Here is an 18,296-nt window from a genome sequence, read left to right as displayed (position 1 = left end):
AAGTATTATGTGTGAGACCCGAAGGTCTCGCGCATATGCGCGGCTGGTGGACGCGCATATGCGCGAGCTGAGTGAGTCCAAGATATGCTGAGACGAAGGTCTCGCGCATATGATGTCCAGAGAAGTGGGCGCATATGCGCCGAGAAGGGGCGCGCATATGCGCCAGCAGATAAAATTGTTAAGTGCCGAGACAATAGGTCTCGCGCATATGCGCCGGTTGAGGTCGCGCATATGCGCGAGACGTGCAGAATGAAAAATAAGCCAAGTGTCCTTGCCATGCATATATAATGTGTTATCTTCATTTCCAGCTTGAGATGGACGAGAGAGAAACAAGAAATGCTTCAGAATTTCCTTCAAGTTGCATCCTAGCTTAGATTGATGGTTTCGCAAGATCCGGCCAACCGAATTTGAATCCGAGTTAAGAATTGTGGTCCTCTCATCAAGCACTTCAAGAGGATGTAAGTTTTATACATTTCCTAGATGGTTTGAAGTTTAGATGTTGGGGAAATTTGGATATGATTGAGATTATATGTTCTTATGATTATAAGCAAAGGTTGTTCGCAATCGGATCGAAGAACGGATAGGATATGTGATTGTTATGAAATTCCAGTTTATATGTGTATGAAAATATACAGATTTTGAGCCTTGTGGATTGATTGTTATTGAGTATTGATATATGTTGAGATTTGAAGTGATCGGTATTGCAAGATCACGCCGTTATGCCGTCGAATCGTATCGAGATTGATTAGTGATTTATATATGTGTTGATTTGAGTTAGAGATTGATAGAATGCATCTTGAATGTATCATTTCAGAGTTGATATTGACAGATTCGACATCGNATTCGATACAGACAGGACCGAAGTCTAGGAATAAGACGTACCGCCACCCCGATTGGGAGAGTAGGTGGGAGACTTGTTACGTCTTATTCACACCGGGATCCCTAGACTTAGATATGAGTCGAGTCAAAGAATAAGAGTCGAAGAGTTTTATCTGTATTCACTAGTGTGTCATAATTACTGATTTATGTGTTATGATTTTGTATTTAATTGCATGACATGCATGTATACATGTTTTATACTGGGATTTGTTCTCACCGGAGTTTCCGGCTGTTGTTGTGTCTGTATGTGTGCATAACAACAGGTGGGGCAGGATCAGGGTCGCGACAAGGATGATTCAGAGTTGATAGCGTGGTGATCACGGGCGTAGCAGAATAACTAGTTGTTGTATTAGACATGTATTAATACTTTTAAATACTAGTTTGATTGTATGAATGAAATAAGATATGTATTTGCTTTTAATGAAATGCAATAAATTTTATGTATGTGTAGTATGTTAAAAGAAAATTTTTGACCCACATTTTCTAGCAAAGATCCAACTAATTCCCAAACGAATTGAGTTAGAGCCCGGGTCCCCACACTTCATCTTTCATGCACGTATCTATATATCTATTCAATTTTTTTTTAATTTTATTTTTATAAAAACACACACTTTGGGCAAACACAAATTAAATTCCTTTTAACATACGATTATGTACTAATTGGGATGTCTGGGGGCTGGGCTCAGGAATCTAATGAGGCAATTTAAGAATAGTGAACTAAACAAATCTACATGTAATAATATATCAACAATAAAACACATAATCAACGTGGTGAATTTCTTATGTTAAAAGCTCTTTTTTATTAATAAATTTTGTACTTTGAATTTATTAGTATGTACCAGATCATAAAAATATAATGAAAAATAAAAATTCAAAATCAAGAACGATTGAGTATGTACATATGTTATATTTAAGCACCAAAACTTCCAAAAAATGTATACAACAAAACCCATGCTCCAAATTATATCTCTAGTCATTAGAATCTCCAATCCACTGCCACTGTTCAGATCAAAACTAACAAGAATTCTGTCTTCTCTCATCATTACACCTCTTTGTCCTCGAATTTAAAATCCCTCCCGTTTCTTTCATCCAAATCCATCGAACTTAGCTACATCCAAATCTTACCATTTGTTGAAACCATGCCAAATTTTCTTTCGGAATTCCTTCAAGAAGAACAAGAGCCATTTTCTTTGAAGCTCTATCTTCTCGAAAGAGGCTGTACTAAAGGTGCACCAAGATTCGGTTCAAGATCCCATTTTCTCAATTCCGACAAAATCTTGAAGAGATATGGCCTAAAGAACAGAAGAAACTTGATACCAAATTGTTCGAATTTTGTGAAGGCTGTATTTAAACAGCTCGGTTCGGTATCAATCAATCTGAAAATTAAGAATTTGAGCAATGGAGATCAAGTTATTACTGAAGAGAATGCAAGCAGGGACAAGTTCGTTTCGAAAAGTAGCAGAATCGTGTTAAATTCTTCTCCGCATTGTGTAGAAGAAAGCAGCAAACTTTTCTTGGAAGAAGAGGTGAAGTTACCTTTTACTGATGAGCAAATAGTTTCAAAATGTAATTGTCGTTCTTCTAATATCAGAAATTTAGGAATATCGATTCACGTGTCGATTTTCATGACACTAACAGGTTGATGCAGATGGTAAGTTGAAATGGAGACGTGTGGAAGATAACAGGCAGCAACTCAGCCCTGTCTCAGTTCTAGAAGTTGCAGAATTGGATGAAATTTCACCACTTCATTATAGTAAGTTAAATTTTCTTGAAAATGTAAAATAATTTGTATAACAAAGAATCTACCAATCTAATTGGCGACAAAGAAGGATCCCATAAGTTTAATTTTTAGGTAATTTATACGTATCTGTCATTCCATTATGATTTAAAATTATTGAACCATGACATCGTTTTTCTCCCACTTATTTGACCAACTTCGAACAGAACAAAGTAATATCAAGATGACAACACAAGCGGAATCCTCAACTTCAGCATCTCCATTCATATCACAGCAGCCAATAAATTATAGTGCTCAAGTATTGCGACAGATACCGGCCTCGAATCCGTATACCCAGCACATCATAAACAAGAGGGCGTTGCGACAAACAAAGCAGCTTTTGATCGATTGTGTGAGAGAAGTAACTGAAAACTACCGAAAACAAGAGCATTTGAAAAAAATCTTGGGAGCTGAGGAGCTTTGGAAACTTGTTTGTGAAAATGTATGGCTATGGAGTCGAGATTCGATACATGAAACAAACATAATTCATCTTCTGCATTATGATTTCTTGGCCTCTGCAGAAGAATGGAGTGCTGATTTTGAGGTACAGAAAGAGGGAATTTGGATGGATGTTGGAGATGCTATTTTGGAGGATGTCATTAGCGAGATTGTCGCATACTAGAAAATGGGAAGGTTACTACGGAAGTTCCAAAAATTCACACATATAGGATATATGCTTTTGGATTTTAGAGCTAACACTCCTTTTTATCCGTTTCAAACACTGTAATATAATGTCATTAGCATATCAAGTGTATTTAGAGTGGCAAGATGGAAAAATTAAATGCATGACATTTGATGTTTGAACTGCTCGAGAATTAGGCAAGTATCTATCTCATAGATTCCATTTGCTGCTTATACGTTCCATCCCTCGAGTTTGAAAGAAATGAGACGAATCAACGAGCGATTATGGGATTCGTGCATGAATAAAGAATCGAAAAAATAATTTAGCGTTTTGAGTAATAAGTATAATATAGTATCTTTCAAAAAGTTTGTTTAGTGCATAGTGGGTCCCCCACATAGACAAGAAGAAGACACACACACGGAATTCATCAATCAGAGCACGAACGTATTCTGTAAACTACACGCACCTCTGTTAACAGTTTATGGAAACAAGAATTCAATGTCGCTATCATGTCAAGTGATGGGGGCCTTCTCCTACAATTGTTTTGGATCACCATTTGCTATGATAACTAAAAATTGGTCTTGAATTGTAAACAAACGATTTTGAAGACAGCAGCTACTTGGTGAGGCAGAGACCTAGCCATTTTAGAACATGCGATAACCAGACTCGGGCGTATGTGTAGAAGGAAAATAACTCGAGTCCAGAGAAAAAATGTGAGCATACCTTCAAAATAAAATTGTATGTCCCGAAGAACAAAATTTATCGGATTGGTGAAAACAGTTTGACGTAAAGAATTTACCAATTGCTGCGATTATAGAGAGAATAAACTTGGGTGTTCTCAGACAAATGGTCAACAGGTATGTAAAAAAACACTGACGCAGACCACATATCTTGAAGTAATCCTCCGGAAAAATTTTCTTAAGACATCTAGATATAAATATCACGTTATGGTCAGGGGAAGGGAAGGGGCATGTAGAAAGTTGTCAGAGCCGCAAGACACCACGATTTACTTGTGTGAACTTATAAATCGATGCACAACAAAATGAAATGGCATTAACTATTGGATCTCCCCATCCTCACCAAGTTCACCATCTTCAAGCTCCTCGTGCCCACCATTTCTTCGATATCCATCAAGGTAATCTCTCTTGTGTCTCTTGTGTCTACTTTCACTATCTGATTCAGGGGAATAGTTATGCTGAAAAGAAATGTGCAAACATGTAAATTTTTTGCATCTGGCTTAGTTTAGGATTAAAGAATGAACAAGTTGACATTGAAATAGGAGAAACTAAAACGAGAACTTAATCACCTTTCTTGACTTTTTACGGTCACTACCATGCCGGCGAGATTTCTTTGTCTCTTCTTTCTCATCCTTGTCAGAACTGGCATCATCAGCTTGGCTCTGATGCCGCTTCCGATGTCTCCGCTCTTTGTCCTTTTCCCTCTTTTTGTCATCTCTGTGTCCATGACTTTCAAAAACATCCATATTCTCACTCTCGACTTCATCTTTTCTGGAATAATCCTTCCCCTTGTCCATTTCTTTCTCACGATCAGCATCTTTGTCTCGGTCTTCTTTGTCTCTCTCTTTTTCTCTCCTCTCTTTATCTTTTCTCTTCTCCTTCTCCTTCTCCTCCCGCTCTTTCTCCTTTTTGGCCTGTAAATGTAGCATAGAAAAAGTAAAATATAGTTGACAATGACAATCCTAAAAAATGAATGCGTGGAAAGCTAAAATCCAGTGGAGTGAATATAAAGAAGCATGCCACAGATCAATACAAAAAGAAATTAACAGGAAAAAAACAATTGTGCTATTTCGGCATAATAAGCAATTGTATTCATAAGTACAAAGCATACAAAGAGGCCAAGTACCCTAAAAGTGTTCAGCCATATCCGATGGAAGGCCTAACAAACTAGAGTCGGAAGACAAAATAGTTCACAGAAGTATCTGCTGTATTTGCCAAAATACCCTATTAAATCATTGTAAAAATTGGCACCCATAGAATTTGCGTAGTCCAAAAATCATGCAAAGCCGGGTGGGGTATCAAACTGGTGTAATCTATTCTCAGATGTCAAAAATACATCCAACAATAAACTGATAAAACAGGCAAGGATAAATTGCTATTATACATCATGTGACATAGACAGACTCACAGACCCCCACAATATCTTAGTTGTTCTAGAAAGTACTATTGAGTTGTTCTACACATAAAACAAATGACAGATAATAGATATTTAGCCACAAAATAATATATGATATATTTAAATGATGAATCAAGAATTTCATTACCTTTTCCTCTTCTCGCTTGCGTTCCTTTTCCTTAATTTTCTCTTGCAAGCGAGAAACATATTCATCAAATATCTCCATGCAGAAACTTTCTTCTCCCATTGACCTAGAATATATGAAGGTCAGACAACAAACCAAAAAATTTCAGTACACGTCATATTTGTAGCACATATATTCAAGTTTTTCGAAAACACTGTAATACATGTAATATCCAATAGAGAAAAGATTTAACCTGTACTCCGAACTGCCCTCGACGAGTTCTTTGCATTCGTCCCAACTTGAAGATGCATTTATTTCCTGATAAAAGCACAGACTAGAGCAGATCAGGCAACAGTTCCAAAATATTTTGCTGGATAAATTGTAAAACACATAACAAAGCTCTTGTTCCACCCTCAAATTGATTTCACATACCTTAATGGTGCTCAGTTTGTCAGTGAAATCTTTGACAAGACGTTTCCGTTTTTTAGATTCTTTCTCCTCTCTATCCCTTGCTCTCTCGATTAGGTCTTCAAATATGAGCTGCAATTTCAAATTAATAGCACACTCAACAATTAACCTCAAGTTCCACATGTCATTATTCAAGTCCATTAACCTTATTAACATGACTTAAACATGGAGGATTAAAGAAATGGGAAAATCTGAAATCTCCCTAGGGTATAAAATCTGGGAATATCATGCTTATGACAATTTATTCAACCAACAAGCAGGAATGGTGACTTGGCCGGTGAGAAATGCTTTTGCCCCTGAAACTTTTAAATCTCCTATTTTCAAGAAAGGGACAAGAATCTCACGCACATTTTTCGGGACAAGGAAATGAAAACTATACCTGTAAATTAATGTCAGATATTGAGGGGGAACCTATGCTGTCTTTAATAGAGGACTTCAAGACTTCAAATGTCCACGTTGATGAAATAGTGATCTGAGAATATGCATAAGAAACAATTTAGTTTCAGAAACAGAAAACCAAATATATCATGGCATGGGATGAAAGAGAGAATAAGTTAAGAATCCTACCTTTTCCAGCTTCAACATGTCCTTTATGCGAACTTTGTCTTCATCATACTGCATAATACAAAAATTGTTAGCAGCACGCGAAAAGTCATTGGCCAAATGAACCTCAACAATAAAGAATTACATAAAAGAATATGAATAACTAAGAGATGCAAAACAGTGTGTGCAAGCATTTCTCATAACGACTCTATCAGTAAAAACTTTCAGTACACAAAGTAATATCTTACTTGAAATGCTGGCTACGTAATTGATATATTATCATTCAGACAACACCACAAACAGATGAGGCCGAGCAGAATGATAATTGAAAGCACGTACTTAAGAGATGAAGTACTACCAAAATAAATAAAATAACGTTATAAAAAGATTTAAAAATTGAGCCTATCATGATGCTAAGAAGTATGGGCATAAATTACCAAGTACATGACTATAGTCAGGTGGCACAATCAACAAAATTAAAAACATGGCATGCAAAGCAAGAATTGGCATGATGGTCATCAGGAAGTATCTAAACTGAAACTTGCATGTGACAAAATGCACCATATATGATGATTAGTGATTACACAATACAAATATTTCCTAAAAAGCTCAGAGTCAAGTCCAAATAAAAAGTAAAAGGCAACACATAGCCCTCATTTGATTCATGATAAACAAACGTCACTTGTACTAGTAAATGGTGCCAACATCAAATAACAATAAAATATGGAGGCAATACCAACGACCTAAGGCAGATAATTTGATTTTGCTTTCAATAATAAAATCATATCAACATTAGTTGGACACAATGGTGCAAATTTAAACCTCCGACCTCTACGGACCAAGGCCTCAGCCTAAATCATACAGCTAGGTCTCATTGTCAAACCTTAAGGATCAAATTACCTTTTTCTCCAATTCTTCAGCAACATCCTCAAACAAATCTTTGGGAGTGGAACCCGAAGTATTTGCGGCAACAGCCTCATATGGCACAGAATCCTTGACCTGAAAATCAAAGCAACAAAAATAGGAAAAGCACAATCGCGGAAAAATCAATTATAAAAAACAAGGAGCAATCGACACTTAGCAAACAGAGAAATTCTTCTTCAAAGGAAAAGAAAAGAGTGACACCTTCTGACAGTAATCTCTCCAGTGAGTTTTAGCCGTAAAAGTTCCAACAGCAACATGTTCTTCCATCATCTTGCGGAATGCATCACGGTTTTTACGTTCAGCTCGTTTTAATTGTTCCTGAATGTAAAAAATCTCAGTGACAATCAAGAAAACATTACGGTTGTGATGTAATTACCAAATAAGTTTGATTCCAAGAACACCTTTTGTCTCTTCTTCTGCTCATCCTCCTCCTTCTCCAAGTCACGGATATAATCCTGAAGTAACAGAATATATAAAAGTCAAGCAACAAAACATGATCATGCTTGAACTGGTTTGACCTTTAAAGTTGGAATAATCCGAACCCAAATTAATTGACCCAAGGTTTATATGATGTGAAAGAGAAGGAAACCAAAAGAACTGATAATCTTGTGTGGGTAGCTGAGGACGTTCATCAATGGAAGTTCACCTGAAAAATATCCAGCCGATCTATTTTATCAAGGCGTGTGCATTTTTCATCATCTTCCAGGAGATCCTGAACTTTGCGCCACTGGCTATCCACCTACATAGTGCGAATGAGTCAATCAAAATTGCATTGCAGAAAAAGGTGCTAGAAGGCATTATACCTTTATAAAGCTGCATGCTTCTAGAAACTGCCGAAATTGCAACCTACTTTGCCGATACTCCTCTTGAGCCTTTGCTCTTTCCTGAACAACACAAAAGACAGCAGAGATGTGAAAACTAAGAATATTTCATGTCATATCTCACGTCTACGACAGAAAATAAGGACACAAAACAAGTGTCGACCTTTTTATGAAGATCAACCAAGTAGTTTCTAAAGATATCCTCACGTTCAGCATCCTTCTCAACAGCCTTGAACCGTTTATCATCCTCAAACATTGTCACTGCTTTGCTGGTGAATGCACAAGATGTTTAAATTAGAAAATCTTAGCCTGGTATTTAATTAAAAAGAGAGTTGGCAACAAACCTCCATCGTGTGGATGATGTGAGTTCTTCTGATTCCTAACAGAAAAACATTACAATCAGCTTTCATTCAAGGCATATAGCAAAAGAAGAATCAAACCAAAACATTTAATCGCCAGCGGTATAATAACCAAAAGTAAAAAACTAAAGCAAAGTAGCAGTACAAAACAAAAACACTGTCCACAGCTCGTATATGAGGCACAGAAAAAAATGGCGGTAGAAGTAAAACAAAGCAAAATAAGAGATACACGGAGAGAGAAGACTTGATATTGAAAGAAGCCTGATGCTTACTTCCAGCATCTTCATGAACTCCTCCTTTGCTTTTCTCTGCCTGAGACGCCGCTCTTCAGCTTCCACCTTTTTCCTTTGCATCAAGTACTGTGACGCAAATAAGAAGGATAAAAGAACAAGTCAAANAATTAACCAAATATTGTAGAAAATAATCACCTCATTAAATGCTTGTTTGCGTTCACCAAGGGTTTTCAGAGCACTATACCGTTTGTCGTTGATTATTACTCGCATAGCCTGATGTGACATGACTCATCATCATTCAGCATTTCAAAGACAAAAAATAAAAGATCGGATGAATACACACCTGGTCCCAATTCCAATCAGCCTCGACATTTGCAGACTCTAAGAGTGATTTAAATGCATTCTTCGCCTCCTGAACAAAAGTAATGAGATTAATACATTCTTCCCTTACGTTAAAACAAGAAACAAAGCATCTCAAAGTTTGCACCTGCTTGTTAGCATATATTAAAGGTTCCTCATCTTCTGTTTTCTCTTCCACTGATGTAACATTTGTCTTTCCTGCAACAGCCACCCCTCGCTTTGCCTCCTGAAATAACTGAAACTTCGTCACTTCAAAAAAAATTTGTGATCGTTTGCAGCCCATCCAACAAAAAGTCTTTTAATGTCCTTTTTTTAACTAAAGATAGTTTCAGAAAGTTTTAATGAGTAGAATAAAATCACAAGAAACAAAGCTTCCGTCACCATACAAGTGTTTCAGCTGAATAAAATGATAAACCAATGAAATGTTTGAGATGAATGAAATAGCATAGGCAAAGTAAAGTTTGAAGACATATTTGAGCTGAAAAGTAACGTCAATGGGTTAAAATTTCAGATATGGCCAATACTGGATGAACTGCTGAATTGTAAAATGGACAATTGACAAGCTAGCATACCTCAATATCCTGGACAGAAGCTCCACCTAATGAACTAGAGACAACATGGGATGATGGATTCTCCGTGCTCGCACTAAATCATTTTCATGTAGGAATCGATCAAACAATAAATGCAACACAGTTAAAAGTAAACAATTGAAGAGTTCCATACGTTGGTGTTGAATTGGCATTTGACAATATAATTGGAACGCCAGAACTTCCAGGAACTTCAGAAGGGGATATATTAACATTTTCTCCCATTGACATCCCAATCGCACTAGTGGGAGAAGTTTTTATGGCAGGAATACCTAGTGGTTCAGAAATTAAGGGAGATGACGTATTAGCATCTGAGCCAATGGGTGCAGCAACAACTGGAGTAGGTGCAGCAACAACTGGAGCAGGTGGCGTAGTGGAATTGGACAAATTGACTGCAGCAGAAGGTTGTTCAGTATTCAGTTCTGAATGAGCTCTTTGGGCCACGGTCATTTCAGCCTGTTCACGAGCCAACTGGAAGCAGAAGCGCAAGAGTTAGTGCAAGGAAAGGAAAAATACTCCTAAATGAGAATTCTCTTCCAACAAACCTTCAACTCATCAGGAATGGTCCATTTAGATTGCTTTGTTTCCTTGTTGTAATAATACCTGAGGAAGTCGAATTGGGTCAACATTCTATATCAATATATTATGACATACAGATTAAATAATATCTTAGGGACGTTCCAAAGGATACATTTAACAAATTATAAAGGATTCCAAGCAAACTCACTTTCGACCCTCGGGAGTAGTGAATTCTTTCCAGACAGTTAATGAATCAGCTCTCTGTTCAAAGCACAAGTTCTCTATTAGATGAGTTAATTACAACTTTTCAAGGCAGAAAAACACAACTATGTTCTACAATCATGTCAAATTTATACACACAGAAAATGTTAGAACCCCAATGTAACAAAAAATGCTAGAATGTAAGTGATGAATGTATCTTTAAATATTGGAAGGAAAAAGATAAAGACTAGATTAGCCATTCCAAAAAAATTGATAAGGCGATAAAGTTAGAATGCAGCACACAAGGCTGTCCAAGAGCTCATAAGAACAAAAAGATGCTCCCATATGTCAGGTAGACAGCAAAAATGAGCAATACTAGATAAACGAGACAACAATCATACAAAGTACAAGCGTAAGCAAAATTTCAGTAGCCTCTTCAACTGGCTTACGCCTAATTGATAAAAAATGTTACCAATTGGAATTAATGTTTAATAAATGACAAATGTATACTCTCTCCCCTCCACCTCCCTATTCTCTGAGAAATAATATGAAATTTTTTATCTTTCTTTCATAGAAAAATGTTAGTTGTCTATGGCAATCCAGAACTTAACTGGCAAAATCAGCTTAGCAAGTTTGATCGACACACACAATCCCACTACCGTTAGGATTTTGAAATAAAGTGTCCTAGAAGGTTATTCAATTTTTTTTGGATCAAGTTGCTTTCCTAGTTTTAATACGCTTATGAGAGCATAGGAACAGGGGTAATCCTGTCAAAGAACTTATAGATACTTAGAATTCAGTCATACATATGTCAGTCTCCATACACTCAAGAATTTCTGCTAATTTTCTTCTCAACTTCTGCCCAAAACAAGCCTTGTTTTCTGCATTCTTTACCAGCCTACTGCCTGAGGCAGATTCTCTCTCATTCCTGTCAAGTGGTAGCCAGATTACATAGCCTGGTAATCTCATCCATGAACCTTTCGAAATAATTATTTTAGCAATGTGTTCATAGAAAACCTTAAAAGGCATCAAATTTGACGGGTAGATCCAAATAAAAACATGAAAACCGGAAGAAAAACAGGATTGCAACAAAATTATTTACAATGAAACTGCAAGCAGTCGAAGCAGGTGAATATTCAGTATCATTACTTTCCATCCAGATGTCATGTACCATTTCATACTGGCAACAATGAGATTAAGAATCTGTGCCTGTAGAACTCTTAGAGAACCACCAAAATGAAAAGAGATAGACCAAATACCAATAAACTAGTATAATATTTTTATGAAACAGAAAGGTAAATAAAACACCATACATATATTCCACACTCAAACCTTTATGAAACATCAAGTAAATACGGAATTAACTAATGAATTGTATAAATTGCATGGCAAACCAGACATAAATTAGGAAAGTGAAAAGTACCCATAACTCAAGTGAAATACGGCTAAAATATTCGCTAACCGAAAAAGACCCACATGAGAACAAACAACTTAATTAAACATAAGTTTACAATCCCCAACCCCACACAAATTGATGTACTAAAGCGAGACAACAACATTTAGTGATTAGTTCATAAAAATTTAAATCCCACATTACATGTGAAATGTAAATAGCAAATTGGCCTGCCTCGAGAAAGTGAAAGCTCCTTCAAAGTGAGGATAAAGAGCAGTCGCTAAGTTGTTATATTCTCCTGACTTGCCATGACATCTAGAAACCAGTGGAAGGACATGCAAAGAAAATGAGAATATGCATAAAACAGAGTCGACAGTTTTTTAATAACCGCAGAATAGGATAGTATTGCACATTTTAAGAGCAGTATAAAATATATGCCTCAAAAGAAACAAGTGATCCTCAACACTTGAGAATATCATGTCGAGAAAATAACACACCTCCAGAGGAGACATCAACTCGAGAGGCTTCTCCCAGCAGGACTGCTTGGTGATCTTGTTGTAGTAATATCTGAGAAGAAAATTCAATTGTATTGTTATAAAATTTGTGACCACACAATTGGGGTTTAGAATTACAGAAAACACAACAGTGTCATAGGGTTGAAAATAACAAATGACGCTAAGGAAAAAAATCCAACTCTCAGTGTACAAGTATAACTTCATTAACCAGTAGTTTAATTTTATCTTCCACTGACGAAAGGAAGTAGATCAAGCCATATCTGCCTTCAAAATTCCATTTGGCATTGCAATATAAATTAACAGGCGAATAATAAGATTGCAAAATCAAATCAATTCTATAATTTACCTTCGACCATCAGCAGCTTCGTATTCTTGCCAATCAGAACCAATCTGCTGAGAAGAACTGGACCCACTAATAGCCTGCGGTCAAGGAGAGTAAAGAATTAACAAAGGAAATGCAAAATGACTATGACATAGAATGGAGAAGTAGTGCCAACCGCATTTTGAAATCTAAACATCAACAAATAACATGAACATAACCCTTAGCAGATTTTGACAAGAATGTATGACAACCCAATGTCAGCAATTTCAAGTAAAAATAAAAATATATATGAATTCTTAGCGCAAAAACAAATATAAATATTAATACAATAAAACTATCCATTTCCTAAAAAATTCACATGAAACATCATACAGAAGGACAAGTCAACGATAAGATCCTCCCTGAGAATATTTAATCTCCAGATTCTCTGTCCAAGAGCAACAATGACCACAAACACAATCACACAAACTTCAGGTAAAAGGAAACATGGAAAGAAATAAAAAAAGAACAATATTCATGCTGCGAGTAGCTCTTGAGTAAATTTCTTCACATACTCGATAGAGTTCCCAGAGTTTGCAGCCATTACACCAAATTGAACATCTAATAATGTAAATCATTCTCATAAACTGGTATATTTCAAGAATTCTGGAGCCATTGACAACATTTCCAGGTTTTTTATAAAATCTAACATTAGCAGTGTCAACAATGGCATGAACTTTTCAACTGATATCAGTAATCTTGTAGCAGGTACTTCCAATCTTGTTCTCTCTTCTTCCTAGAACACAACTTCAATAATCAATGATCCGGTAGAGCTAAATCAAATTGTCCGCATTATGTTATTGTACAAGTATCAAATGCAAGGTAAACTTTTGTCTAGCCATACTTGTTTATGATTTTTCTGCATAAAGCAGGAAATTGCATACATAAGCAGCTATTCATCCTCTTCCAAGATATCTGATACAGGAAAAAGTTGCAACTGTCCAATGCCTTTGACTCCAGTAAAACATTCAAACAAGACATTGAACTAAAATATTCTTCCGGCCAATAAAATTGCATAAACAAAAAGCTAGGGCATTAAGTTAGTAAAACGAAAATTGGATGGTCACTTTTCAGAAGCGTGCTAGTTATTGAATGATTCATCAACCGTGTTTTAAAATCAAATCCATTAAGCAGACTACAGACATTTTTACCTGTGTAAGGTTCATTTTAAAGTAGCCAAATCACTAAAAAGAAGCGAGGGAAAAAGTAGTATAATAATTAAAATAGTCTCGTGCACACGAGAAGTGATAAGTGAAAGAGAAATAAATGAAAAACTCGAGCAGCACATTCTTCTAAAAAATAAGTACAACAATAAAATTCGATTTAATGTTTCAGAATCCATTGACCTTATTATTAATTAAAAAAAGTATCTGCGCTACAAGAAGTTAAATATGAAAGAGAAACAAGAAAAGGGCAATTACCGTGATTGGGGCACCAATAGCCGAGGCTCGCTGGCTACCTTGCTGCAACGGTGCAACAAGAGGCGTGTTCTGACTTGAGTGCAACCATGGTTGTCCAGCAGAAGAACCAACAGGTGCGGTGATTTGAGATGAAGGTTGGAACTGGGGCGGCGTGTTAATGATGTTTTGCGACAAGCCAAAAGAAGATGGTGCAAACTGAAAGGGAGGAAAGGACGATAAAATTTGTTGTTCTTGACAACATGAGCGGAAGAATTTATCTGCCAATTTTCTTACAGTGTAGGATGATGAAAATGAGATTCCATGGCTGTGAGCATTAGCCTGAGGCTGTGGCATCCCTGATGTGATAGGCATATTTGTTTGAGCATATGAAGATGGCGTCGCAAGTCCAAGCTGACCGCTCCGTGGCAGAAACTGTTGGGTTGGTTGAGAATAAGGAGGCATATGATTTTGACCATGAGGGACCCCAAGATTTTGTTCTTGTCCTACAGGATGAAATTGCTGAGTAGCTGATGCAGGAATAAATGGCGGTAGTTGTGGTGCCGGTGCAGCTGGACGGAACTGTAGCAAGAAAAAAGTATGTCTGTGATGCACTTTGTGGGAGTGATGATGTAGCATGAAAATATAAATCAAATTACATACTTGCATAGCATAGGGAGAAGCAAAACCCGGAGAGTTCATGGATCCAGATGCCGGAGGTGGCCAGAGTGACTTACGAAAACAAATGCATCAAAACATATTAGAACCTCAAATTTTAATTTAAATCTTAAATTCTGCTATAAAAGAAAGAAGAAAACCAACTCAAAAAAAAAAATCAAATTCGTAATCTAACGGAGAGTACACACTAGGCACTACAATATTGATGCCAGACTGTATTGTCAATTTTCAGATACCTCAATCAACATGGAAGAATTGTAACACCGATTATTCTTGGTCACTCAAATTCCAAATTGTTTCCCTCAATATTATTAGTCCTCGTATGAATTAGATACCAAAGTCAATAATTCACTGTTGTACCAAGCTGCCATATCTGACCAAGATTACATTTTCCCCATTTCTCCTATGTAAAATCCATGAGAAATTCCTCAAAACCAAAAAACAAGGTCATATAGTCCAATATCGGATAAAGTGCACATGTTAAAAAGAAACTCTACCTGAGAACCAGATGAGGGAGGGTTACTTGCCATGCCTGTAACAAGAACCAAGAAGGGCCCACAAAACCTGCAAAAGATAACACTTATTTAGCCTCGTAACCATCCAATAGAAAAAGAGGGGGAAAACAAATAAAGAACTCCACAACACATGAAACTATTCATAATCATAGCCTCAAAGGGTTGCGATTCGAACTATCATCGAAGCAATTAGAAAATTAATGATTAAATTTAAATAAATTTTAAATAGTCCACTGATGTAGAAAAACCATGGGGGTGCATACGATGAGAAAGAGACGCTAGAAACTGAACTGAAAGAATGACGAATTGGAAATTTTCAATTTCCAACAGGACAAGCGAGCAGCTTAGTTCGGAAATTACCAGCGATATACCAGAGTAAGGAATCACCGCAAAGATCGCTAGAATTTCAAGAAAAATGGGCTGTGGTGTAAAATTATCGTAAACCCTAGAGGGTCGATTTCGCTGTCTCGGAAACGCTGAATTATTATAGGGGTATATTGATTGGGATAGAGGATGAATTGGGCCGCCGGTGCGGATTCGAATTCGGGCCTTTTTCTGACCCGCATAACAACAGATTATTATTATTCATAAAGAGGAGGTCTCATGTGAGACCGTCTCACGGATCTTAATTTGTGAGACGAATCAATCCTACCCATATTCATATTAAAAAGTAATACTCTTAGCATAAAAAGTAATACTTTTTCATGGATGACCCAAATAAGAGATCCGTCTCACAAATACGACCCGTGAGACCGTCTCACACAAGTTTTTGCCTTCATGAAATATCCTTATTTAAAAAACCACTTTCAATATTTTTTTTTGTCAATTTTATAAACACTTATTTCATCTATTTAATAAGAATATATATTAATTTTTTATATTTATAAACCTACTATATAAATAATAAATATGTATGTATATATATATATATATGTGTATATGTATGTATGGGTGTGTAAATATCGATTAAATTTTATAAATTAATTTTACAATGAATTTACTCAATAAATAAATTGCTAAGTAATCTATAATAAATATTATGCACGTACAATACGTTTTGTTTATTTGTTAGCATAAATAAAGATTACCAACACATTGGCACAGATAAGTTACTAGCCAAGCTAGCTCGAATAATTTAATAAGAACTCAAAACTTTAAATCTCAATTATATTATATATGAATAATTTATTTAGTCCATTTCCTAAATGACAATACTACAATTACATCATTAAACAAAATATTTTCCAAATTACAAGACCACCCAAATCTCGCAGAAAAATTACAGCATTAAAAAAACTACGAATATTCGCACAATAATTTTACAATTTATAACAAAATAGTTACAAATATTTTCAATGCGAATTTTTCATAATCTAAATATTAATTTAACTCAAACAATAATCGTTCATAAAAAATTTAAAATAAAAAAAATATGTAGGCACGCAACGTGCATAGATATTAATAATTCATACGCATGATTTGGTTTGTTTGTCGTAAAACTACCCTTTGCTCTTCCTAAGCTTCAAAATTTAGCAACAATTTGTTGTCTCGGGTCCAAATTTGTATCGTGGAAAAATTGTCTGTGTGAACTACTTGATCTATGACATACGATTGAGTTCTTGATTAAAAATTTAGGAAAATTTAAAAACTAGAATTCAAATTAATTTTTTATGCCATTGTGAATTTATGAGTACACAACTAGTTTGTTTGGTAGAGATGATTGAAGTCATCACCAAAAGTATGTGTATATATATATACACACGCATTATTTTCAATTAGTTCTTTGTACCTCTTAATTATATTTTTATCTGTACTTTTCGAACAACATATTACGCTTATTCATAATTTAAAGAATGATCAGATCAAAGTTTCGATGATTACTCAACCATGTTGATACAAATGACATAGTTTCATTGATCGTGGGTGAAGAAAATACATAGCCGAAATTAAATCAACCAAGAAAAATCATAAAGCCTTGTACATACACTTCCACACACACACGTAAATTTATTAATCTCTAAAAGATTAAAGTAACCAGCAAGACGTTTGTGGGAATTTGATTCACTAGAAAAAGCAACCATATATCCCATATTAACAGAATACAATAGATTCAATAAGTAGTCATGTAAACTATATGATCAAAATTTGGTGGATTCAATCAATATCCAATCATCAGCCTCTCGTGTCTTAATAATATTGAATTCGGAATTTGTGGTAATTTCAATATATATTTTTTTTATTAGAACATAAAAAATTTGTAATACAAGCTTGAATTAAGCTCAAACACTCCATAGGTTACCGTCTAAATAATTTTGTTACGTTGAATTTCGAATTCATTTTAATGAACTACCTCTCTAGATTGTTTCAGCAAGGGATGAGCTGCAAGTTATCACGTTATATATATTTGTTGTTGATTTAAAAGTAGAGGTTAAACTTAATATTTATATCTTTAAAGATTGATAATGATAATGGTCATTGTTGGGCTTATTTTAGATCGGAAAGTATTTTATTATTATTTTCGCGCATATTTGTCATTGTTACACGAATCTTGTAAAACGGTCCAAACAAAATTGGATTTTTTGTTTAGGGTTAGGGTTTTGAGATACGCCGCTCTCCCCCCCCTATAAAATCAACTAATCGCCGCCTCTTTCTAGCCATCGTTCTGTAAGTGTGTGAGCTTTGTTTATGCTCGATTACTGCCTCTTGCTTCTCCGATTTCAGTTTTTTGTTTGACGGGATTTAATTTTCTTTCGGATTTCATTTTTTTGATTTAAATGTTAGAGATGTAAACAAGGGTGGGTAGCGATGATTATAAAGTAATTCCTCGTTCTGAATGCTGTTGCCACAGCTTGACAGACTCTTTTACACCCATAGAATATGAGCTACC

At 35.7% G+C, this 18,296-nt stretch overlaps 2 protein-coding genes and 1 non-coding gene across 6 annotated transcripts; 2 read left to right on the top strand and 1 right to left on the bottom strand.

The window, feature by feature from the left end:
* The first annotated feature begins 1,821 nt into the window (after nucleotides 1-1,821).
* Nucleotides 1,822-3,452, top strand: LOC140990690 (uncharacterized). Its single transcript, XM_073460525.1, has 3 exons — nucleotides 1,822-2,405; nucleotides 2,518-2,632; nucleotides 2,824-3,452. The coding sequence occupies exons 1-3, from the start codon at nucleotides 2,019-2,021 to the stop codon at nucleotides 3,276-3,278; spliced, it is 957 nt and encodes a 318-aa protein (XP_073316626.1). The 5' UTR covers nucleotides 1,822-2,018; the 3' UTR covers nucleotides 3,279-3,452.
* Nucleotides 3,453-4,142: 690 nt separating this feature from the next.
* Nucleotides 4,143-15,924, bottom strand: LOC140990562 (pre-mRNA-processing protein 40A-like). 4 transcript variants are annotated; one of them, XM_073460298.1, is made up of 29 exons: nucleotides 15,770-15,923; nucleotides 15,392-15,458; nucleotides 14,880-14,948; nucleotides 14,514-14,798; nucleotides 14,241-14,435; nucleotides 12,805-12,878; nucleotides 12,441-12,510; nucleotides 10,558-10,610; nucleotides 10,376-10,433; nucleotides 9,967-10,301; nucleotides 9,816-9,888; nucleotides 9,371-9,478; nucleotides 9,227-9,295; nucleotides 9,079-9,156; nucleotides 8,923-9,009; nucleotides 8,636-8,670; nucleotides 8,455-8,560; nucleotides 8,274-8,354; nucleotides 8,117-8,209; nucleotides 7,872-7,925; nucleotides 7,672-7,788; nucleotides 7,447-7,545; nucleotides 6,571-6,618; nucleotides 6,383-6,475; nucleotides 5,968-6,075; nucleotides 5,789-5,853; nucleotides 5,560-5,662; nucleotides 4,585-4,929; nucleotides 4,143-4,473 (listed from the first exon to the last, which is right to left on the bottom strand). In XM_073460298.1, exons 2-29 carry the CDS (start codon nucleotides 15,422-15,424, stop codon nucleotides 4,336-4,338), a joined length of 3,072 nt encoding a protein of 1,023 aa, XP_073316399.1. In that variant the 5' UTR covers nucleotides 15,425-15,458; nucleotides 15,770-15,923; the 3' UTR covers nucleotides 4,143-4,335. The 4 variants fall into 4 exon arrangements, with proteins under 4 accessions (XP_073316399.1, XP_073316401.1, XP_073316400.1 ...); XM_073460300.1 differs by having other exon boundaries at nucleotides 9,371-9,469; XM_073460299.1 differs by lacking the exon at nucleotides 15,770-15,923 and adding an exon at nucleotides 15,673-15,697.
* A 2,281-nt stretch (nucleotides 15,925-18,205) lies between these two features.
* On the top strand, nucleotides 18,206-18,296 carry LOC140990780 (small nucleolar RNA snoR8a). Its single transcript, XR_012177706.1, has one exon. It is a non-coding gene; the product is annotated as a small nucleolar RNA snoR8a (small nucleolar RNA).

This window comes from Primulina huaijiensis, chromosome 12 (genome assembly GCF_012295235.1).
Source record: "Primulina huaijiensis isolate GDHJ02 chromosome 12, ASM1229523v2, whole genome shotgun sequence".
Classification (NCBI taxonomy): Eukaryota; Viridiplantae; Streptophyta; class Magnoliopsida; order Lamiales; family Gesneriaceae; genus Primulina; species Primulina huaijiensis.
This window is presented reverse-complemented; position numbering and strand designations above follow the sequence as displayed.